The 24,842-nt window shown below is 39.6% G+C and overlaps 1 protein-coding gene across 4 annotated transcripts in view; it reads right to left on the reverse strand.

Moving 5' to 3' along the window:
* Positions 1–24,842, reverse strand: part of LOC128880023 (uncharacterized) — a 678,051-nt gene that overhangs the window by 141,159 nt on the left and 512,050 nt on the right. For all 4 annotated transcript variants that reach the window (XM_054129644.1, XM_054129645.1, XM_054129646.1 and 1 more), the window contains one exon: positions 19,568–19,871. In XM_054129644.1, coding sequence (XP_053985619.1) covers positions 19,568–19,871 — 304 coding nt within the window. The remainder of the gene's footprint in view (positions 1–19,567; positions 19,872–24,842) is intronic.

Below are 24,842 nucleotides of genomic sequence, written 5' to 3' on the forward strand. Positions count from 1 at the left end.
CCTCCACAGATATTGCCATACTTTAAATTATTCTTCAATTCCAAGATGATTCTCTTCAAACATTCTTCACTCCTCTTGTCCTTCCTATCCCTCTTTATGTATATTATACACTCATTTATTTTTATTAAATCCATTTCAGACTGTCTCGAAGACAATTAATCGAGAATCAATTTACAACATTCACGAGCAGAGACCATTTCAAAGCAAGAAACCACAGCTCCCATGTGACTACATGTGTCAGAAATCGTTCTACTTTTTTTCTCCTTACTAGCCGACTAATAAAGTATCGACATGTCAAAGGTTAAACCGATTCAGGTCAATATTTTCCGTCGCGATAATTCGCCAAACGAAGTTTGCATCGCGATCGTTTCGATCCGCAGCGACTTTTCCACCACTGAGATAGCCGCCGGTGCCTCTGCCCTGGGAGTCGCTTCCAGTAGGATGGTGCCTCTTCCTGTTATCCACGCCCGTCGAGAGATATCACAAAAAGCTAATCGGGTTCGTGCTGAGCTTTAATCAAACGGCCGCAGTAGCTGCGCACAGCAGAAACTCGCTTCGCATTGGCTTTATCTTTGACTGAAGCACCGCAAAAGTCGTGTATCCCTTTCGAGCTGCGGAACTAATCGAGTTTCCCAAGCATCCCAACGGACAAAGTGCTCGATGAGAGCTTTAATATAAAGTGCTCGTATACGTGTGTGTATACAAAGAATTTTTCGACACAATGCGATTATGAATTTTCATGCGGTGACCAAATGTCTCGCGACGTTGGCGTTGGTGGCCATTAGCTCTACGAAATGGTTCCTCGAGCGTGTTATTCGACAAATATTCGCTAGCGGTTTAGTGGCGTTTCGAGACGAGATTTCGAGAATTAGGTCGTCTTCGTATTATGGGAAAATAATAGTGGATGATTCGCTTTTGTTGTTTCATTTGTTTAATATTTAATATTGCTTTATACTTGTTTTTGTGGAATTTGAAGGCGAGTCAATATTTACAGTCAAAATGTTATCGCATGTCTTTAATGAAACTTTTGTTAAACCTCGTAAATATTCGTACCCTCTATGACTATTGAAGAAGTTTGATTCAATTAAATAATAGTTTTGATATTACCAAATGAATTTTTCATTATAAATATATATATATATGAATAAGTTTATACATGTATATGTTTATGTATATATCAACATATTCATACAAATATACACTTGGAAACATCAAACCTATCATTTAATTTCAACAAATTTCTTCGATAGACATACAGGGTACGAATTTTTACGGGACTGACTGTAAACGTATCTCAATTAATTCTTATTATTTGCAATTGCTCAAGGGATAAGTTTAGTATCACAAATTATTTTCGCATTTTGTTCTGTTACATTGGATCCGCCATTCTTAATATCTAAATTTTGAGTTCAGATTTGGTGTCAGCGACCTCAAAAACCCCTGTATACCAAATTTCATCCAAATCGAATCAATTTTCTTATTTTGGTCCGCCATATCGGATCCGCCATTTTGAATATCTAAATTTTGAGTTCAGATTTGGAATCAGCGACCTCAAAAACCTCTATATACCAATTTCATCAAAATTCAGTCATTTTTCGCATTTTGTGTCGGTATGTTGTATCTGCCATTTTTAATATCTAAATTTTGAGTTCAGATTTGGAATCAGTGACCTCAAAAACCTCTGTATACCAATTTCATCAAAATTCAGTCATTTTTCGCATTTTGTGTCGGTATGTTGTATCTGCCATTTTTAATATCTAAATTTTGAGTTCAGATTTGGAATCAGCGACCTCGAAAACCCCTGTATACCAAATTTCATCAAAATCGATCGTCAGGAAAAGTGGATATAAATGTTTCTCTTTTAAACAACTGTGAGAGGTAATCCCAACCAGGAAATACTACAATGTTTACTATTATGTCAAGGAATTTAGAGGGGTGGGCCATTCAGGAAATACTACAATGTTTACTAGTATTTCTCGGAATTTGAACGGCCTTGCAAGGACGCTGTATGAAATAGGTCACTACGTCTGTCCTTCTCTTATAATTGTCTATAATATAGGAAACTTTGAGGTGTCATAGCTCAGCGTAGAATCGTCCGATTCGATTCTACCAAAATTCTATTTGAAGGTCACAATTTCTACTACTTAATACATAGTTATTGTTATTGTCAGATACTTTTAAACAATTGTTTTTTTTTATAACAATTTATGTGACTTTGAAGTGCCTAACTCGGCGCAGAATCGTCCGATTCGATTCTAACAAAATGGAGATTAAAGGTTGGAATTTCTACTATCTAATAGGTAGTTACTATCATTGTTAGATACTCTTAAACAATTGTTTTTTTCTTAAATATATAATTATTAAATATTACCCTCATTGTACCATGTAGCTCGGCGTGGAATCGTCCGATTCGATTCTAATAAAATTCAAATTGACGAACGGAATTTGAATTATCTAATAGATTGTCATGATCATTGTTAGATACCCTTAAACGTTTGTTTTATTTATTGCTGTACTGGCCAGAAATATAATCCTGGTGTAGCAATTGCATGCTGGTAGTTAACTTGCGGTTCCAGGCAAGTAAATATTAGTATCAAGGGTACCATAGGATACTATAATTATAGGATATAGGATTATAGGATACTATAATTAAAACGTTTAAACTAAATACATAAATTGCACAATAATAATATGTTATAATCGAGGCAGATTTAAAAGAGCAGCAAGTGGGCCGGACGAAGCCGGCGTACAGAAGCGAAGCGAGATCCTGCAGCCGTACGTGATCAGTCCACGTTCTATTGGATTCAGTCTGGGCTGATAAATGCAACTTTGTACACACCCAGAAGACATTTGAAGACTACTCCTCGCGAAGTTTCACCGAAATCGGTTAATAACTCTCATAATTATGAACATTTAAAAAAGTGTTCCGCTAATTTTATCCAGCATTTTACAAAGAAGATCCACTAATATTTCAATACTAACATTTCAAGTAATGTTTATACTTGTTAACCTGTATTAAATTATTAAAAATACAGAAAAAATTCCTCCACATCAACCACTTCCACCCCCAAGACCAACCCTCTCTCCAATTCCACCACCCTAAGAATCTACAGCTCACTTTTCTCCACCTTCGCACAATTCTGTAAATGGACGCGCAAAAGTCTAACATGCTGACTCCCACAACATTTTAGTAGAAAGGGTTCATTTCAAGCCCCAACCTCGATCGTCATATTCCCCAGATATCCCAAGCGATTGTTAAATTATTCCTCTCGGCGTCGGGAGTATTTCGGCGGGTTCGCGTAGAAGAGCGAAGTAAATGAAATAGAATCCGACCGTAAGGGCAAGATGTCGAGTGGGGGTGGATGTGGGGGTTGTGGCAAAACGAAGAGCAACGACTCGAGTCTATAATAACCAGCGCTTCAAACCGAACGAGCAACGAGATTTCGTTTCGTTTCGGTCTCTCCCCGTGCCGATGTGTTCTAATTTCGCTCCGCGGAGCTTTTAAAACGAAGTACCCACTCGAACGAGGGGGTGGGGTGGGGGGAGGGGGGGGTGGAAGTCCATCGATTCCATGGGAGTTCACGTACGATTTTTATGGAACGTCCGTATTCTCTTATCCGCGTCGAATACGGCTGAAAGAGGGAGCCTTTTTTGTTCCGGCGCAAAGTAAATTCCCAGGCAAATTGGCATCGTCCGTTCCCGCCTGGCTTTCGATGAAGGAGAATAATTCGACGGTGGAAAAAAAATTATAGTCACCCTTTGACGCATCGAGCCAATCGATGGGGGGAGTTGGTTATATCGAGGTATATTTGAAAACTGGCTCCATCGACGGACTGTATGCATGAGAAGTCGTTTCGAATGCGGAAAATTCCGATGCACTTGTCTCTCGTATACTCTTCGCATTGAAACGTCTGTGATCGTGCGTCACCAGGAAGTTACCAGTTTTGTTAGTTTATTATGTCTTAGAGAGGTAGAATTGGGGGTGGAAGTGGTTGATGGTCAGAATTTTTTCTACACTTCTAATTATTTCAAACAAATTAACAACTAAGAACATTACTTGAAATGTTAATGCTGCAATATTAGTGAATCTTTTTTGTATTTAGTTTTAGTGTCTCAATTAACCCATTTCAGGTGTCTCCTCTTTTAATGGAGGAGTTGAGATCAGCCAAAAGGGCTATATTTTTGTTCACTGTGGTTCATGAATCATTTGTAGTGTGTCGAGTTCTCCTTTTTCTGTTGAAGCTACTGCATTGTAATAACACAAAGACTTTGTTTTATTGAGTATATTGCTCAATCCTTTCTCAGACACTTGAATTATTTTATTGCTATGCGTGGAAACACGCTATTGCTCCATAAAGCAACGTAGAGACACTATGGCAGTTGATAGTGAATCTCATGTACATCCACCTTGCGCATAGTCCAAGAATACATACGATCATCTTCAGGGAATAAAATATATCTCTAATATAAACACAGGAGCCTTAGAAAACAGGAAAATACACTCCAAAGTGAGATTAATAATTAATACAAACGATACAGGAAGGTCCTAACACTGAATGTTTAGTATTAGTACTCTCTATAATACTCTTCCTAATCAAGCCTTCTTTCCCGCGCTATTCAAATTACTGATAAGCACTGCTTATAGTACTTCAAATTAATTTAAAGTAACCTATTTGTCCCTTTATTGTGTATATTTCATTTTTTCAAATACTGCTGCACCCCTCCCAAAGAATGAGGAGTGGCTACCCCTAAAATTAACCGTTTCTGTTGTCCGCTACAATCGCCCCAAATAAACATCAATTATCCCGTAATTCTAATCACGTTCCCCAAAATTAATTTTTCACGATGAATAGCCCACCGAGTTTGAATGCTTGCCTCGTGCTTTAATTAGCCTCATTACGTCGAGTGCTCTTCAAAATTCGTTGGCGAAGTTACATCGTCGACGTTTCGCAAATGCGCGACGACGGGATATGGAAATACGCCGTTCGAGGGAGGGAAATTTCATTTCGTTATCCTTTCGGCTACGCCGGCGTATTAACATAAATTTCCATTGTCGCGCGTTATTTACGACTCGATGCCGCTTTTGGCGTTCTCGATTTATTTCCATATCGACCGATACCGGTTTAATAAATTTTCCCCCGCGCGCTATAGTCGAACGAACACGCTCGCGTGTTCCCCTAAACGTTCGCATCGTCGAACGCCTAAAAGGGGAGTCGAAACTGTTCTCTTTGGTAACGAACGATCTATTTACGAACGTACCGGCAACAAAAGGATCGCTTTTGGTAACAACATTCGCAACAACGTTCCGCGATAGAGTCTGCGAGACGTGCCCTCAAACGGTGGATCGTTTGTTTGTTTGTTCTACATTCGGAGGGAAACGCAGCAACGATGATTAACCGTCGATTCATCGACGCGTTACGGACAATGGCGAATTAGACTCGATTTTGGAATTATAATTTCCGATCGATCCGAACGCTGGGGCGTTCATTATACCTTGCTCCGGGACAAATGTTGGAAAGCGCCAGAGAATTGATTCGATGTTCATCCATACGGAGAATCAAGGGGGAGTGGGCGAAATTAGAATTTTCACCTGGATGAAGCGATGATTAGAAGATTGATAATTAATTGTTTGGCGATATTTGAATAAAAGTTAATGTTTGACGGAACAAAGCGTTTATCAAAATTACTTTAGGAGTTTAAGTTTAGTAAGAAAATGCGTGGTGAATAATTCAAGTATATATTTCAAATTGAATATTGGAAAAAATAAACCCTTCATGTACAGTATATGTACACTATGTGTGCAAGAATGTTCAAGTCACTCTCTCTCTCTCTCTCTCACAATAGAAAAAGGTATTCAATAAACGAGATCTACTCCATAAAAAGTCAAACATTCCTGTTCACCTGAGGATATTCATTCGTCGACCTCCATTAAAGTATGTAATAGAATTGGGGAGAGGGTTGGTGTTGGGGGTGGAAGTGGTTGATGTCGAGGAATTTTTTCTTTACTTTTAATAATTTAACACAGGTTAACAATTATAAACATTACTTGAAATGTTAGTGCTGCAATATCAATGAATCTTCTCTGTATATAGTTTTAGTATCTCATATTAATCCATTCATTGCTGGACAAATTTTAAGCGTTTTGCCTTGGCCACCAAGATTTATTACAGATATGTAATCTAGGTTATTATTTTGATAATAAAAAGTGATATTAAATTTGTCGTTTTAAAAAGAAAAGGCTATAAACTTCTCCCTTGACTAGTTGCAATCAATTTGAACTATGAGACGTCTCGTAGTTGCTAGTGAATGGGTTACACAGAAAAAACAAGGACGTAGGCGACTCCAATTCAGAAAAATAGAGAAACAGGGTTGATGAGGGGTGGGGACCACCGCCTCCCGTTTCGATATTCCGTCGCTGCAGCCAGCTAAGAAAAAGCCTAAGCACCGCAGTTATTGATGACCAAGGTGTCGGTCGGGTCCCGTTGATTTATCGGCGCGCGGGAAAGAAATGTTTCCGCGAGGACGTGGCCAAAGACAACGGGGAGGGACGACGAAGATGAGCAATGGAGGATCGCAGGTGATACGTGGCCCGCGGGGGTGGGAAATTTACGATAATACTTGCTCGAGTCGGACGGACTGTGAAATGAAATTTCGTTCGGGGCGAACTTTCGCCGGGGTGGGAAGCTTTATCTGCGTTCTATTAGCTTTTGGAATAACGGGACAAAAATAATCGGCGGAATCCTGGCGACGGTTGTAGAATTTATGCGGACAGGGGTGGTTTTTATGCGGTCGAAAATGACACGAATCATCGTATTTTCTATGAAAATTCTGACTCACGCGGTTCACGATGAGCTAGAATTGAAAATAGGAAGTTTCAACCGGGCGGAAAATTTCTACTGTTCTTTCTGTGCTCAACGTTAGGGAAAATAATTATGGTTTGGTCATTGGGGAAATGTTTTTCTTACTATCCGAACTGTTGGATTTTTATCTGTGTGTTATTAATTATACATGGTATTCTCGCAAATTAAGTGGCTTATGCTGACATTTTGAACATGAAGAGCAATGAAAGAAACATTCATCTGGATTGAATAAAGATAGTGGGAGATATGAAGATATCACAAACAGAAAGATCTTAAACCTTATATCAATAAAATAAAAAAATGAAGTAGTCAGATTGCTTAAAAAATATGAAGAATAACACAACACAATTCCATATAGATGACATAAGCATAGTAGGAGTTATAGAGATTTCAAAGACACACAGATCTTAAACCTGTTACCAATATAATAAGAATTATAACGAATATTTCTCAAAATGGCATAGTCTATAATTGTCTCCAAAACGAGAAGATTGACATAAAAAAGTGCCATCTAATCCATTCTAAAAATACCATCAGTTACAAATGAATCACAAACACACTGTCGGCACAGTCTTTATACCAATAACGAAGCCTCAGATTGCAAAATGGCACAGTCTTTTCTGATCCATATCGCCACGAATTAATCTAGAAAAAGCTCGTGCATCCTTAACGTATCGCACACAGCATCAAGGGCCAGCAATCCCTGGCATCCACAGTAAATTAAAATCGACATAACGCCAGCGTTTCCCTTGTTAATTCCATCGCACCGAAACCGTATCTCGCTCGTTTCAAAAAAGTTCCCAACCCCCGGCCCCGGTTGCTCCATTTCCCTAGACCCGAATCGCCTCGATCCCCACTTTGTTTCTCGATCTTCTCACGCCTGCTTGAGCGGGTTGCTACCCGCTTGTTGTTGCACGCCCTCTGAGTAACGGCGCGCCGAAGATGTGTGCGCGGCCTCGAAAAACTTGCGAACCGGTGCAGTTTAATGACCCGGAACAACGTTGCACCCGGTCGCAGTGGCTCGTTTATTTTTCACGAGCCAGCGAAAAGCGATGCGGATGAAAGCACGGGGCCGGGAAATCAGCGCGCGTTTTGTTTTTGCGCCAAAGTTCGAAGCGAAACCCGTGTAACGCCCGGCCGTGCGACTTTCAGCTTGGCGAGCCTGTGTGGGAAATCTCGTCGTCTCGAATTTCCGCGCACAACGCAAACAAGAAATAATTACGAAATGTTCTTTTTTGTTGCGTTTCCGTCGTTGCACCTTTAATATTTTTCTAGCGTAGCAACGGTGCGACGTTGGCGGACGCTATGATTTGTTGATAAGGCGAGGATTGAAGGATTCTTGATCTGTGTTGATTTTAAGAAGTTTTCTTGAGCATTTTATTTGAAGGAAGCTGGAAAAGATTTATAGCTCTCTATAGTTTGAGATCGCTTCGTTATTATGACGTGAATATATCTCTGTGGGTATACATTGAGCATGACGAATGGACGAGGTTTGAAGATAATGGTTTTATAGTTCTATTCATTTATGGTGGAATTTTTATGTAGAGGATTTGCTGAAAAACTATTATACATTCTAAGTGAAGATTTTATTGCCTGTTGAGAGTAATAATTAGCGCTGATACATTGTCATAAATTAATTTGGCTATACTTTTCACTGAAATAGATAGACCTACTCATAGAAAGCGTTTCACTTAGAATAGACAAAAGGAGTAGGACTTATATTGGCATCGCAAAGATTTAGTTTTAAAATTGTATACAAATGTTTATTAACATAGAACTTATTATAATTAATATTTCTTCAAGTTAAGCAGACTACATATTCTGCCTGAACATAAAGGGCAACAAAAACACAAATATCGGTTTCAACAAAAATAGTGAAAGTTATACATATCACAGACACCTAGGTTTTTAATTTAATATCAGACTACATTTTCTGCCTGAACATAAAGCGCAACATTGTTTAATTTCAGCATGACTTCATCCTTCAGAAGGAGAGGAGATCTCAAGGAAAAGTGATTCGGTATTGCAGCGGAATACCAACCAGGAATAACAATAATAATTCCGACACGCGGAATTCTCATATCCTCTCCACTCTTCAAAACATCCCCCTCACCTCTGGCTTCGCCGTAACGCTTGATCCGTCTTATCCGCCATGGACTGGCGGCGTGTTACGTCTGAAAATATCTGTAATATCGGAAGACACTCGCGAACGATACGGCCGACAAGATAAACGAAGGGGAAACGGAGTCAGAACGATGAATTTCCGGTACGGCGGTTTCTAAGCGCGCGGAATTTCGACGAATCGCCATCGCGAACGGAAATTGACGTACTTTCCCGCAAGAGCTTTGGGAGAAGTAGCAAGTGGCTCGATATCGTTCGGGGCGGATCCCTCCCTACTGAAATTGTATCCGATTAGCGACAATTCGGACGAGTTCGGTCTGGGAGAGGCTCTTCGGATCCTTCGGAACGCTAACAATATTATACCGCGACGGTTCTACCCTCTGAGAGCTTGCATGCGTTCGCCGAAGTACCAAAATGATACAAATTTCCGCGAAGAAATAAATTGTGGCTAAAAGGTCTGTTACTTTTGCAACTTTGCTTCACTCTAAATGAAAGTTTGTCATTTTTCTTTTATCTCAAAGGGGTTTCAATCTTACTGAATTTAACCCTTCTATACAATATTGTTAAAGACAAAATAAATATTTTTAGATATATGAGAGTAAAGAAATTGAACGGAAAAGACAAGAGAAACGATTCAAACCAGACTCGGTACTAACAGTGCAAAAATGCATCAGAAACACAATAGATTTCCCCAAAGATATCAATATATACATAAAAATGTAATACAAAACGAATCTCTACTCAAACAGTCAATATTTGTCCCTAATCACCTCGTGATCGATGCGACATAAAGCAGATAAAGAAAAAAAAATATTTTCAAAACGTCTGGAACCAAAACGAGCTACAGAATGATAACTACAGACACTTCTGTTGTCCTACAATATCATAATTAGACTGCGGATCATTATGCAAAATAAAATCTACAAAAATTGCACCTATTATAAATAGGAATTCATTTTATAGGAATTCATTTATTATAATACGAACTTTACTCTCGATATTTTTTACATTCTTGCATACTGTGTGCATTTTGTAGTTTCTTGCACATTCAAATTTCCTATAAATGCATACAAATCCGCACGCTAATCATAACACAATTACCAAAGTAATATTCTTCTTCAATTGTATGAAAACTTGAGGTAATATCTGCATGATCTACCTACCCTCCCCAATGAAATCGTCCCGAGTCATTGTTACCAGTTCAACGCGATTCCTCTTGTTACTGGCGAAGCGTCCACAATCGACACCGTCCCGAAGAAGTGCATTAAAAGATCCCAGTCGGCGGAAATGCGAGTTAACGTGACGGAAGGACGAGTGTCTCCATCCCGGGGATCGCAATAGAGGCGACTGCTCGAGTTCTCCGGAGTTTCATTAAAATCAGCGAGGCAACGGTTCTCGCAGCGGGTTTCCCCTGGCCGCTTAAAAGTTTGATTCGCCAGAGCGTAGACGATAATTACTGTGGCAATCGTCCGTTTCGATCGACCCAGGGAAAAACGAGGATAGAAATCAACCTGAAGAGCCACCACCGAGTGGAGGCCATTACACGATAAGTCCGTTAAGATGGCGGTGAGGAGATACGATGTATCTAGAACGAAACGAGAGCGCGGCGACAATTTCGCCCCTGGAAATCGGAGGAAATTCGATGACGAGGACCGCGGGAATTACGAGGGATTAATCGACAACTGCGACGCGACATACCCCCCTCCTCGCGATTATGCACTCCAAAGAAGACGGAATTCTTCGTTGGAAACTGTCGACGACAAGGTCTTGTCGAGAACTTGAACTGGGACTCTTTGTAGGAGTAAACTGATTTTCACCAACTCGATTCCTGGCTGTTTTTAATCCTTCGTTGTGTAGCGTGACTCGTTGTGGGACACTAAGTAAATGGGAGTTAAGATAAAGGGATGAGTTCTTGACCCTTTGACTGCGAAAGACGTATATGTATGTACGTCGTCGAGAAATGGGCTCAGAGAAATGTACATGTTCGTTAAATCAATTTCTAAAAAATATCGGCTTATAGGGACTAATAAGATGGAACTTTTTTATATTTACAGTTTATTTATAGAACGTATAGTTTCGAAAATAAAAATTGAAATGTCAGAAGTTCGTTGCAAAGTTGAATTTCAGGGAAAAGGTCTTCCAAATATTGAATTTTTATTTTTGAAGCTAAGCGTCCTATGAATAAACTGTAAACATAAAAAAGTTCCGTCTCATAATCCCCTATAAGTTGATACTTTTTTTTTAAAATTCAGACCTCTACGCCTGCAAAGATCGTCCCTTAATGCCGCTGAAAAATTCACTCCTTTCCACCGTTACAGATAAATCTAGAGCCTTGATCTTCCACTCAGAGAGCAGTTTGCTCACCTCTGGTACCCTGGTGACCAAGTTCCCGACACATTCACGCGAATTTCACGGTATCGATGGCTCCCTTGTGCGCCCAATGGCCGACGCAGTTGATCCTGTAATTACTCCGAACGGTGGACAAAAGACGAGCCCGATTGCGCGTTAACTTCGAGACCCATGAATTCCACGGCCACGATTGACTCCGGTGCCAGGATCGCAGCGTTCTGCGCATGGACGAATCCCGTGAAAGGATACGGGCGTGCAGGGAACGTCGTTCTGCCAGCTGCGAGTCCAAACACGGTTCGACGTAATTTGCAAACTTCGAGGCGGTTCGAACAAACCTAATCGTAACCACTCCTGAGCCATGATTCCGATTCCGATCGGTGGGGGATTTCTAAAGCCACGAGCGCACACATCCACCCGCGTCGAGTACACACGGAAAGACACGTGTACGTCCTACGCTTTCATTCGACCCAGTTTACGATGTCTCTTCCCTAAGAAGATAATTCCCAGCCGAACTGTTTGCGGAACGAATCTCCGAAACGCCGATCACGATCCTTTGGCAAATGGGATGCTGATGGCGGGACGCATTTAGCTACGTGATTCTCAATTCCTTTCTTTCGGGGAGAAACATGTTCTGTGCATGCGAGAGGGCATTTCGGGGATTGGTAAATGTAACTGAAGGAATTGAGGGTTGGAGTTATTTCGAGATGTCTTAAGTCGTGAACTGAGAAGCTTGAAGGGACTTTTTTTGGGAGATTCTGGAATGTTAGAGTAAAATTCAGTTTCTGATTCTCCTTGAGTTTTATTATTTTTGCTTGGTCTATATGAAATTTCGTTCAGGTGCTCTTTATGTTCACAGGATAGGTATAAGCTATTTGGTTTGAGATTATGTAGGTAATACCAATGTAAGATCGGAAGTTGGTATGTCTATGATTTCCTTATAACATTTATTGTTTGGGTCCAATTAATAAGAAATTTCTTTCAGGCGCTTCTGATATCCCCACAATAAATATAGGCTATTCAATTCGCAAAGGTATCAGCTACAATTCTTATTAAATACTGCCAACATAAACTTCAACGACTGTGTGTTAGCGATTTCAGTATAAACAATGAAATTTTGTTTGTTTATATTCTAATGGAGAATACGAGTTTCTCAATTTATAAAAATTTTAATTTGTGATTTCACTGTAACTTCTATTATCTTGATCCAATCCAGGTGAAATTTTGTTTGTGTTCTGTTTATATTGTCCGGCTATAGAATAACTAATAAAAATAAAAATAATGACTGCCTACCAACACTGAAATTTCTATCTCATCGCAATTCAAAATTTCTATCCATAAAATAATCAAGTCACTGAATTCCTCTTTTCCCTTTTCAGAGCAATTTAAAACCTTCCATGTCCACTTCTTCCATGTCTACTTCCTGAATCCACAATATGAAATCTTCAAACCCGTACCCCTTCCAAAATACATTTCGGCGGAACATAACGGGTGTAATTTAAAATAAAAAAAAAAAAAAAAAAAAAAAAAGAAATCAGCAATTTGTCAAAGCTAGGAGAAAAAATGCTCATCCGTTGATAGACACTCAGTTAATGAGTATTCCGTGACGTTCGCGCAGGCGTGTTTGCACGCCCGGCCCCACGGAGTTCAATTCTCTAACGCGGCAGCGATTCGCAAACTCCGCGAATGAATTTCCACGAGGACGCACGCCATCGTGTTATATGAAATTCCGGGACTCTTTGTCAATATTACCGCCCGCTGAAAGAGCCGAATGCTTCGAGTTTAATATGATTAAAATCGAGCCCGAAGTGCACAGAGCCGCGACAAAACGCAAAAATATTTTCACGTCGGAGAGATTCACAGTGACTGCCGCCTATTTCCCGGTTCTAGTAATTACCCCGGGATCGAGCGAATCGCCGGAATTCCGCGAATTGTCCTTAATTATCCACGAATGAAGAATGCGTGCACGCATCAAGTCGATGGCATTCTTAATTTGCGAATGAATCGCGGTGAATGGGAACGCCCGAGTGCGTTTTCGTGCATCGTTACACTGCGCTCTCTAACGCGATTTACAGCGAGCGAAAAAGTACGTAGAATTTGAAAATTTTCCAGTTGCGCGTCGCCTGTTCGCAAGGGGTTTCGAAAATATTCAATTTTATCAGGAATATATAAATTCCACGCATTTTCTGCATATTAATTAAAATTGTTCGTTTTATAGATCAGTTATTTTTATAGATCGTGTGTAGTTTGTTTGATTTACGAGAGGTGTTGTAGTTAAAAAATAATTTCGAACTCTCGTCGATACAAATATTGCAGTAACATAAAATTCTCCGTATGGTAATATTAGTTTTAGTAATCAAATTTGTGCTGCCTATAAATTAATTACAAGTAAAGTAAACATAACCCTCATCATTAATTATGAAAATGAAGAAGCTTTAAAATATTAAACCTTCTTTTAGAAACCCCTTTGAATAGTATTAAATGGATATAATTAGCTCCGTAAACTACGTAGTATACTGTTGTTTCACTTGAATTATAGTAACCTTGATATTGTTTAATAATAATTAGTGCTGGTACATTTTCATAAATTAAGTTAGCTGTACTTTTCATTGAAATAGATAGAGCTACTCATAGAAAGAGTTTCAATTAGAATGGACAAAAGAAGTAGGACTTATATATTCATGACAAACATCTAGTTTTTATAGTATTATCTATCTGTGAATAGTATTAAATGGATATAATAGCTACGTAAAATACGCTACAATTTCCAGTAAAATTTATTAATCTATTCTGAATATCATAATCTCAAATTGAGTAGCATATGGGTCAACGTGGACGGTATTGTACATAGATTGAACAAAGATAGGAATTACAGAAAAATCACAATCCTGCAAATATTGATGCTTCTGCGAATGAAATATACATGAAATAAAAATGTCTATGGGTTCGCGACATTACCGAATTACTGGATAATGGTCAGTAGGGAAGCGACGACGCCACAGACAATGCATCTGTGGCGTCACAACCTGACTGCGCAACTCGTCCTTTATGGCACACCTTGGCCCTCTCTGCTTTTGTCGTGCGCGCACGGTTCCACGAGCAGGAAAGTGATTTTCTGCCGCGATAACCATGATTTCTAAGACACGCCACCTTTACGGAGCAATCAGAGACCTTGGTTGAACGACCGACAAACGCTTTTCATGTCGAATCACTTCGACGTCCCCTTCGAGTGGATTCACGCGACAAGAACTGTCACCTATGTGGCACATATACAGGCATACCATAAACCACAAAAACGGAGCAACTATGGACAAAATTCCTAATAACAAATAAAAGATGAACGATTGATTGATTGTTAGTCTAGCTACTAATTGTAATAAAATTACTAATTAAATTTGTATTCTATTCAGTCCTATGAATTTTAGCACGAGGAACATATAAACAAAAAAGAAACTTGCACGATCGCTCGTCGCCGATATTTCATGTTTTATGTTATTTTAATTGAAGAACTTTATCCTGCAAAATACCTCATAAAAACATTCCTTCCGTTTTACGTCGTTCCGCGTATGACAACACTCAAATATGAAAGTAGTCGCAGTTAATGTTCTCTCGAGCGTCACGGGGGCACTTTTAATAAGGACAGTTTAACGTTTTTACGTTGAAACATTCACGGTGCATAAACTGACCTTTTCCTTGGCACCGGTGCACTGTGTTTATAGAGAAACCTTTCCAGCTCTGGTAGTATTTTTCTACTTCGCGCGTCAGCCGCTCGGCATTTGTACCCGCCATTGTGCTCGAACAAATAAAATGAGCAACGAGCTTTTCGGAAGTTTTTAAAACAAAAAGTTAGCCTCTCGTGTTCGTAGTTCAAAATCGTGTGAAATAGCGGACCGTGATGGAAGACGAGAGAATACCACTCGCGTCATTTTAAATGTTAATGGGGAACGCCGGTTACTGTAACTTTTATTTGAATTTTTGTGCTGGAGGAAGAATAAAGAGCTTGAAAAAAATTTGTTCTGAAAGATAAATTACTCTTTCGAAGACCCGAATTGAGGAAGGAATGTTCTGTTGTGTATTTGAAGGTCTGCGATAAATGTCCTGGCCTTTATTAAGTAAAATTATTATCTCGGTTACTATAGATTTTATTACAAATTTGTATGGAACAAATTCGTACGTAAATTTTATTTCCAACAACTTTTGTTATATACAATTTTACTCTAAAAGCAATAGCAAACGAGATATAGTATATTTCATAGTTAGTACCCCAAACAACTCCCCTATAAGGCAAGATTTTTGTGACGTCACGTAACTGAAATTTTAACACTTCATCTACCGGGCTATTTAGAAGCAGACTTTAATTCAAAAAAGAATTTTCTACAGTGGCATATGCCAATCTAGGCTGACAATAATTCCTCCGTACTGTTACTAGGTACATTGAAAGCCAAGTCTGTTACCAAACACTGAACATTGTAAGTAGACAACCATCAACACAGTAAATAAATTCGAATAACTAAATACTGCAATTAAAAAGAATAAAGTGTTAACACGATTTACCCTTGAAAGAAAACCTCCAAGTGTCTTACGACACAATAATAAAAACAGAATTAAACTTTAAAAGTAATTAATTCTGCTCATTTTTGAAAGCCGCTGCATTCGCCGGTGCATGAGAGTCTAGGAACTCAGGACCTTCGACGTCCGCTGAAATATCATAAATCACAAAGTCGTTGCGTCTGAGAAGTTTTCATAGTTGGTTGGTCCGACCAGCCCTCCCTCGCCACCGAACTATCATCCCACGGTTCCACCTCTTTCCGCGTCTCATTCTCATTACGAAGTTCCCGGTCATCAAATTTTATTAGCCTCGCTTCAAGGGTTCGCCTTACTTCTAACTCAATATCGTAGATTTGTAGTCTCGGTTTAACTACCCTCGCTTCATCCTCGTCCCGTACCCGTTCTTCGTCTCCCTTTCACCCCCACACGCGTCCGTACACGCTCTCAACCGCCCGCCCTGTCTATCCCTCGCCTTCCTCTTTCTTTTCTTTGTGTTTTCTCCGCCGCCCCGAACCCCAGATGCAAGCGCGGCGAGCCTCGAGCTCGAGAGACTTTGAAAGCAGCAATAATTCCATGCTCTACAGCCGAGAACTAATTTCCACCAGGCCTGGAAGCCGACCCCCAGCGACCAGCGGGCTTGATCCGAACGAGATGAGGAAGGGTGGACGCAAACTCGCCACTCTTCGACCTTCACCACCCCACGGATTCCTCGATTTCTCGCGAGCAATTCGTTTTGCCTTCGCGCCGTTTCACGGTTCAACAATGGTCTAGGTTTCCCAAAGTCGCAAGAAATAATAATAATAGATATAACCCTTGCGTAGGTGCTTCCCAACAGGTGTGATGTGATATACTGGTTTGGCTCCAAAAACCGTAGCGACACTTTCCTTTCGAAACAAATTGGTATCTTGATTAAAATTGATTCTACTGAAAGTATGTATAAAGTAAAAAGACTCCAAATTTAATTTGTGACGCCTTTTGTTATGTATATTTTAATCGTTGGAGGAATGGTGATCGAGATATCGTACATTTTATAGTGGGTTCCTCGATGTCGAGTACTGGCAAAACGACCCTTACTTTTTTCGTGAAAAGTATCGGATATCTCGATTATCGTTAACTGTACCAAAAATGTGTATAGAACAAAACAGTCACCAAATTTAATTTCCAATAACTTCTGTTTTATACATTTCTACAATAAAAGTATTAGCAAGCGAGATATTCAACAATTCATCATGCGTGCCCCACGAAACTCTCTTACAAGGCATGAATATCATTACGTCATATGGTTTAAATTTTTAATTTAATTATCCTATTAAAAACACATCAAATTTTGTCATAATTGAGTAATATACAGACAAAAATGCACTTTATTTAAAGTACTGAGCTAACAGAAGGTGTGGAAGGGCAGCTATAAGGGTGTTGTGGAATATCTGGACGGGATGTTTTAATTTGCGCGTGGGAGTAACGAGTGACTAGATCAGAGGGCTGAATATTGCGGTTCATGGTCGGGTTACCACTTCGTTTCCACGCGACGGAGATTCTGGTTGCGTCAATTCGGAACCGATAATTGCTGGTTGCCGGGGGTTCGGTTGGAAGTGCTCGTGGAAACGCGAAAACCGAAAGACAGTTGTGTCCCACGCAATGCTCGAAAATTGACAGCCTCGATTATCAATATGCAAAACGCGGGTAGAGAATTTACCCTGTCGAATAAATTGATTCCTTCTTGTATTCACAAATTTATTCGAGTGTTCCCACTGACAGTGGTGCTCAGATAATAATTGAAAATCCTGAATTATAAACATGCGACGCACAAGTTGGATATTTTTTCTTAGAATCAATTGAAATCGCAAGCAAGTAGACCATTACGGTATACTACAGACGTATTTGTTTGTATTACATATTCGTGTTTAGGGTTTGACAATTACCTTTAAAGTTGGAAATGAAATATCTGATCATTTAAACTTTTGAATAAGCCAACAAAGGTAATATTCCAACAACTGTTTCCCCATATTTCGATTGTCAGCTAGGTTTCCCCAAATAAAGTTCGAAGCTCAGCTTCGAAACGTTTGTTTCCAAATAACTCGATGTAGGAAGGAGAACCGATGATAACGTTAAGAGAATTTAATTATGACGTTGTTAAGAGACGGTATTATTTCGCACGACACGTTCAGAACGCAATGCAAACAATTAGAGCGCATAATTATCAAGAATGCAGTAATACAGCATCCTCGACGAGCAGTGTTGATATTGCGGACCATTATTAACGCAGTAGAAACAGGTCGTATTAGTCAGCCATCGTTTCCAGTAGTAAACAGTAGCGAGGACCACCAACAGTAGTCTAGGTTGGCAAATAATCAGCCCAGCCGCGGCTGTAGTGAGAGTTTGATGAAACTCAGTCAGCAGTGGTTACCGGTTATTCATTGACAATTGCATTAAATATCAGACGATGCAAAATTGGCACGTTAGTATCAACAAATTAAAATATTACTCGTACAAATTTTTATGAAAGAGCAAAAGAACTTCGTCATTGATTACTATATTCTGAGACTGAATAAAAGATTTCCAAGAAGTGCTTTATATCTTGTTTGTTTGTGAAACAAAAATGATGTGACATGTATCATATTTTTAAACGTGAAAGATTGTCCACCACGATTAACACGCGTACTTTGTTTATAAAAAACAAAATCCCAAAGCTCGTTTCAAGAATCCCTTCACTTTGTGGCCCGGTGAATCGACAGAGAACATCATTTAATATTACACTAAATTCCCTTGGATTTCGTATAATTACCGCAAGTGGATCAATCGAGTAGCATCCGAAACGACGTTATTAAAGAATTACCAGCAATAACCGTAATCCTGAAGGTGGCCTCTCGCGGGGAACAAGTATAATTCCTGGAATCCTGTTATCGAGCCAGCTCGATCGGGGCCACGACAAATTGAAGACTGCGAATGACGTATAAAAATTAATGAGGGCGCAGTTAGAGGTTGCGTAACATACTCGACGATCGCCAAAGATCCACGTAATCCTCTTACCGTCGCTGGATCTTCCGATCCGGCGTTGACTCATCCGGCAGGTTGTGCTGTAAGCCTTTAAACCTATCTCAGACGAACCAATATCAGGGCAATTTCGACAAAACGGTGTCACGACATATCGAGTGAACCGTGGCAAGCTTTTGGATCAAATTACTGCGATGGACGTTCTGCCGATGACGGCGTATCGCGCTCGAGGGAATCCCTTTCGATCGGTTCCTAATATCTGACGATTACAAAAACGCGACTACTCCTCGTTTCCCGTCATCGAATGCTAATTATCGTGGACCCAGGCTTTAGGATTTTTTGTTTTAATTAAGTGCAAATGGTATGGAATGCATAAAAGTCTTTAATTTTAAATAAGAGTGCAAATGATTATAATTTAATGTGAAAAGAGTGTCCGTCAAGATTGCTTGGTAATACGAAACAAAATCCTGCAGGTCCATTTAAGGAAACCTTTGCTTTTACCCTTACTTGTGTCAATTTGTATTAAAATTGTATGGAAGTGATATTAATACTAAAATTATATTCGATATATTTCTTGTGGAAATTCCATTCCATTTTTAAAGGATGCTGTTTAACGTGAATAACGTTGACACTAATATTGTTTAATAATAATCGTAATAATAATCGTAGTTAAAATTCCCACAATTTCAGTGACTTACCTTTTGCTGCTGCGCCTGCGTGGGCTCAGTGGCGAGCAGTTGCTTCAAGGCTGGATGTCCGTGGCCATTTGGCGTCGATGTCGCACCAGGTGTGCTAGGTGTGCTGGGATTGCTTCCTGGCGTGTTCGGAGTATGGGGACCGGTCGTGGGACTGCTAGGACTGACGCTTTCGTTCACCTTGCTACCAGCGTGGTGGTTCTCCGTGTGCCTCCTCAAACTTCTCGCGTCGCAGTACGACTTGCCGCATCCTTCCGCTTTGCACTCGTACGGCTTCTTGTTCCGATGCGTCAGCATGTGTCCGTTCCTGTAACAGAGAAACCGTCTGCTAAGACCCATGCTGTGGTAGTCGTCAGAGATTTATTATAGTGCCAGAGTGGAAACGTGGAACGAATGATTAACATTATGTTTAGGAAGATTAATTCAAAAGCTCTTGTATTTTTATATATTTTAACGGTTTTCAGATTATTATAGATGGTTTGGTGACGATTTTTCGATGAAAATAAGCCCAAACATGGCCATTTTTTGAATACTTTTAGTTATTCACGTATTGTTGCCAGAATAAAAGATCAGACTCACGACGTATGAATCGTATTAGGTCTATCATTCCAATCAGGTTTCTTTAGGGCTACAAGAGAACGTAAAAAGCTCAATACCGTTCATATTTGATAATAATTGTGGTACCATGCAATGTTCTTGACCTAGGTCGGCTTTTTTCATTCTTCACACAATACATTTAATTGCAAGTAGTCCGATTGGGGTCGTGTTATGCCTTATTTTCATCGACAAATCCTCATTAATCTAACAGTTATACTTTCATAAATTTTTATAAAAGCCATAACATTGTGTAAATTGTTAAAATATATAAAATAATGAATAAGAACTAAATTAATATGAAGCTTCTGGACCGAAGGAATCCATCTTCTCAGCGTGCAACATCGCGATACCATTTTCTAATCTCTCATCAAGGGACGGAAAATGCCAGGAATCTGATCACTCGGTTCCCGTGTCGAACGCAGAAAATTATGTCGACCCAATTATGTGGCCATCTATATAGAGGATCTTCTTTAGCCCAGAAATCCCGTACAACGACAGGCACGTTCCGCTTCCTATCTGCGAGGCACATCTAAGTTCATCCCCAGCGTGACAGCCTTACGACCGTTTCCACGGCTAAAGACTTCTCACTCCACCCCATTTGCTCCATATCCGGTGTAATGCCATCGACGAGGGCGAAACGTACACTTAACGCGCTCTTGGACCTTCTTCGAAGAGCTCGGTGCGATCCCAGAAGAATACCTCAACCCACGCGTCGTTATAGTCGGAAAAACGTTTAATGTCAGGAGGCAGATAACAAACGTACACTGGAGCAACGAGTTGCTTAAATTTCGAACCAATACATTATTGCAATCGTGACATAATTGAAGAATATAATAATTAAAAATTTATCATGAAAAAATCTTAACTATGTATTACAAATAACAGATCGTAGTCGATGAGGTACAGTATTGTGTAGGCAACGTCAGTGAGGCTTGGTAACGTAGAACTCATAATTGATCGGAGAAATTACCGATGGATCGTTCTACGTTATCAAAAGATGGACCTGATTTATCGACCTACAGAGCGTCCTGTGTTATCGACAGACTTCTACATTCTTAACAACGAGTCTCAAATAATTCTACGGCGAGTAAAGAAAACTATTAAATCCGATACATTCATTTGTAAATAAAAAATACTGATGTTCAAACTAAATAACTACATAAAAAGGTGTTGTTAACAAACGGCGAGGAACGCCAGCTAGAGTATATTTATCCTGTCAACCTGTCTGGCTCCTGTCTCATAAATTTTCCAACTAAAACCCAAGGAAGTCATTTGAATCGCACTCGTGACACGTTCCATGAAACAGACACGGAATAAACGTGCGAAGGTGGCCGTAAACGTTCATCAACCGTGGCCAAGTTAACCATTATCGCGGACTGCGTGTCGTTTTCACGACATTCTCGGCAAACGCCCATCGAGAATGAAAAAAAGAAGAAGAAAGGGAGCAGAGACGAGCGGAAAGTGCAACAAGTTGGCGATGGGGTCTGATCAACGAATAAGAAGGGTACCTTTATTGCCCTTGAGAAGTGTCTGATACGTTGATCTGTCTCCCTCCCCCCCCCCCTCTCGCCCTCACAGTAATTGCATTAATCCTGCAATGAGTTACACGGTGGAAACGACATCGTTAAGCGCGAACGCCGTTTGGTCTATACTCGTAACTATAATCGAGATCCGAGATTTAGCGCGGATAAAACAGGCCGTAAGCGAGCCTGTAACGTCAGGCTACTTCGATTCTAGTAATGGACGAGGGTCCTAAACGATTTCTCTTAGGGTACGTTTGCTGCGGACATAGAAATAGAAAATAGAGAAAATGATTTGTGGATTATCAGAACATTTTTCATCGTTGTCACTTTAGTGTAATATAAGTCTTTATTTATTGATTTGGAAAATGTTGCTGTGGAAACTGTTAGCATTATCAAAAACAATACCTCGACATCAACTCAACTATTAATTTTTTTATTCTATAATTATCCTGGTTACTCAATTAATTAAATTTTCATCAGATGTCTATTCTGCATAAGAATCCTTGTTTAAATATGGGACTGGGTTGTGAATACTTTATATTACTACGATTATACTATTGTCGCAATGGGGCAACAATACAACTCATTTGACGAAATGTGTTAAACGTACATTTTAGTAATACATGATACTATTCGAATGTACACAATTCATGTAATCAGCAATTAAACTGGCCAAATGAAAATACATTTCTCATTGACCTGAATATGTGCAAATTAATACAGCTCACTTTGACCAACCAGGAATTGTTTGAAAACAAAATATGGACTTCTCAGCATCGAAAAGAAGTCTTTCAGAGTCCTCTTAGTAATTCAATGAAAGAATCCTCGAGCACGTCCCTGAGAAAGCCACAAAAGCCCGCGGTCTCACTCGTGTAATTATCATGTCGAACCGAAGAAAACTCGGCAGCATGTTAAAAAATACAATCCCGTCCGTCGATGAAAACCATCGCATTAACGTATTCCGGTTTTCCTCCGTGAAACTTCCTCGGCTCGTGGAACGAACGGGCTACCCTTTCCCTCGTATTCTGAAACTTTAACGAGGTCTCGAACAATGTCCACGCTCGTATCTTCCTAGCGGGAAAGGGATCCTCCTATGGATCCCACTAAGAAGTATCCTGGAGTGGAGCGGCGAAGGACATCGTGTCCAGTAAATTTTCCAGGAGTCGTAGGGGTATCCTTTATCGGGCCAAGTTTTATAGACCATCGATGTACGGAGCGAATTCCTGTAAATTCTATCCGTAGGCGAACTTCGTCGTCGATGGAAGACCGAGAGGGACGAGGGAGGGCAAGGTTTAATTTGTGAAAGCTAATTTGTTCGACTTTGCCGTGTATAATCTTCGTGGAGCGTCTAGTGTCATTATGGGACGAGAGAGGCATTGATCTACACACCTGTGAATTACATTTAGTCTTTAGGTAGATGAAAAAGTATGTAGGAGCAACAAGTTCCTTCAATTTTTGACAAAGAATCTATTAGACAAAGATTTTGGACAAAAAAGAATTTAGTATTTACTACTGTGTAGATAATGTGGAAAACTGTCTGTGAGGTCCGGTAATGTAGAACTCTAGTCAGTCAAAGAATTTATCGATAGAGTGTTCTACATTGCCAACAGAACGTAATATATTATCGACAGAATGTTCTACATCACCAACAGAACACATTCCTTATGTTTGGAGTCCTTCTGGGACGCGACATCGATCGTCCCACTTGTGAGTCGCGTTCCCAACGCTAAAAGATGAGGAAATAAATGGCTGCTTTAAGAAAGTCTGGGAGGAAGTATCTGATTTATTTCGTAATTTGCTTACGAGTAAGTAACTGTTGGCAATTTAAGGGGTAGTTATCACTAGCTAGTTTTCTTTTAAAATTCTCCTGAAATAGAATTTTATTTTCTGTTTTACCAAAAACTGTTTATGTCGAATAGAGTAAAATATTTAAACACTTCTATGTTTTGCTGAGGTTTATGTAATAGCATAAAGAATTAGGATGGCAATTTTAGCGTTTACTTTAACATTATATACACCCTTAAAAAATTATTCAAGTAAATATGGTCAGTGCATATTTTTGAAGAAAATCATAAAGGCATCATAGTTTTCTGCTTGAAATAACAAGCTACCCCTTTAATAAAGTAACGATCGAATGCAATATGTCAAAGAAAGGATACTCCGTAAACGTTTTAAGGTACGTCAGTGGATGATGAATTCCCATCTAGGACTTGTTATCGATAACTTTTGCTTGGTCTTAGAATTTTCTTGATAAAAACTAACAGCGTCGAGAGTGGAAAGTATACCTCAATAATTTCTTTCATTTCACTCACCCTCTCTCCTTGAATCCGCAACAAAGCGTTTTTAACGCAGCGTAGGGGTAGGGGTTGGGGGTAGGAAAATGGCACAAACAAAGACCGTATTGAAGACGTCGAAGCGAGAAAAGAAAGCTTCGTTGTTGAAAGAGAAACAAAGGAGCCGAGGATTTCTCGGTTCCCTTTTTCTTTTAATGGTGATGCGTCCTTCAAAGAACCTGCTCTAAATATACATTTCAGAAATGGAATCGACTGGATTGACTCGAGCCTTATAACGGAGCTGCATAAATGACGGTTTCGAAAACAAATTCTTTAATGAGAAAATTTACATTGCTCGGTGCTAGGGAAACCCCCTGTTCTTTTTCTGGTTCTTTGGAACATCAAAAATTGAACGATTCAAATCGAGCGTTCTTGTATGCACGGTGCGTTTTGCATACCAAGTAAGAAGGAAAGAGCAAAGAGAAGAGCCTTCTTCTGAAAAGAATCCCTGAGTTTGCTCGGGAACGTGTTTTAAAGAAGGAAAATGTACAAATTTGAAACTAGAGGAACGAAAAGAAACTTTTATGGAAATTTAGATTTATTAATGCTATTACTGATGAGGGTGCTAAGAATAAAATTGAAATAAACGTTTCACTTTAGCAAGAGTGATCTACTCTATCTGTAGAGTGATTTACCTTATCAACTGAATGCTACCCAATCTAGTTTTACCAACAAGTACTCTACAAGTCAAATACCCATTGCCAAGGAGAGAAATGAAAATGTTTACCAGTTAATAAAGAACAACTTTACTGTTTTGGTATGAAAACACAACATGACAGTATTTTTTAGTTCGTCTAAAAGTGATGAACTAAACTATGATCATAC

Source organism: Hylaeus volcanicus, chromosome 7, assembly GCF_026283585.1.
Source record: "Hylaeus volcanicus isolate JK05 chromosome 7, UHH_iyHylVolc1.0_haploid, whole genome shotgun sequence".
Lineage (NCBI taxonomy): Eukaryota > Metazoa > Arthropoda > Insecta > Hymenoptera > Colletidae > Hylaeus > Hylaeus volcanicus.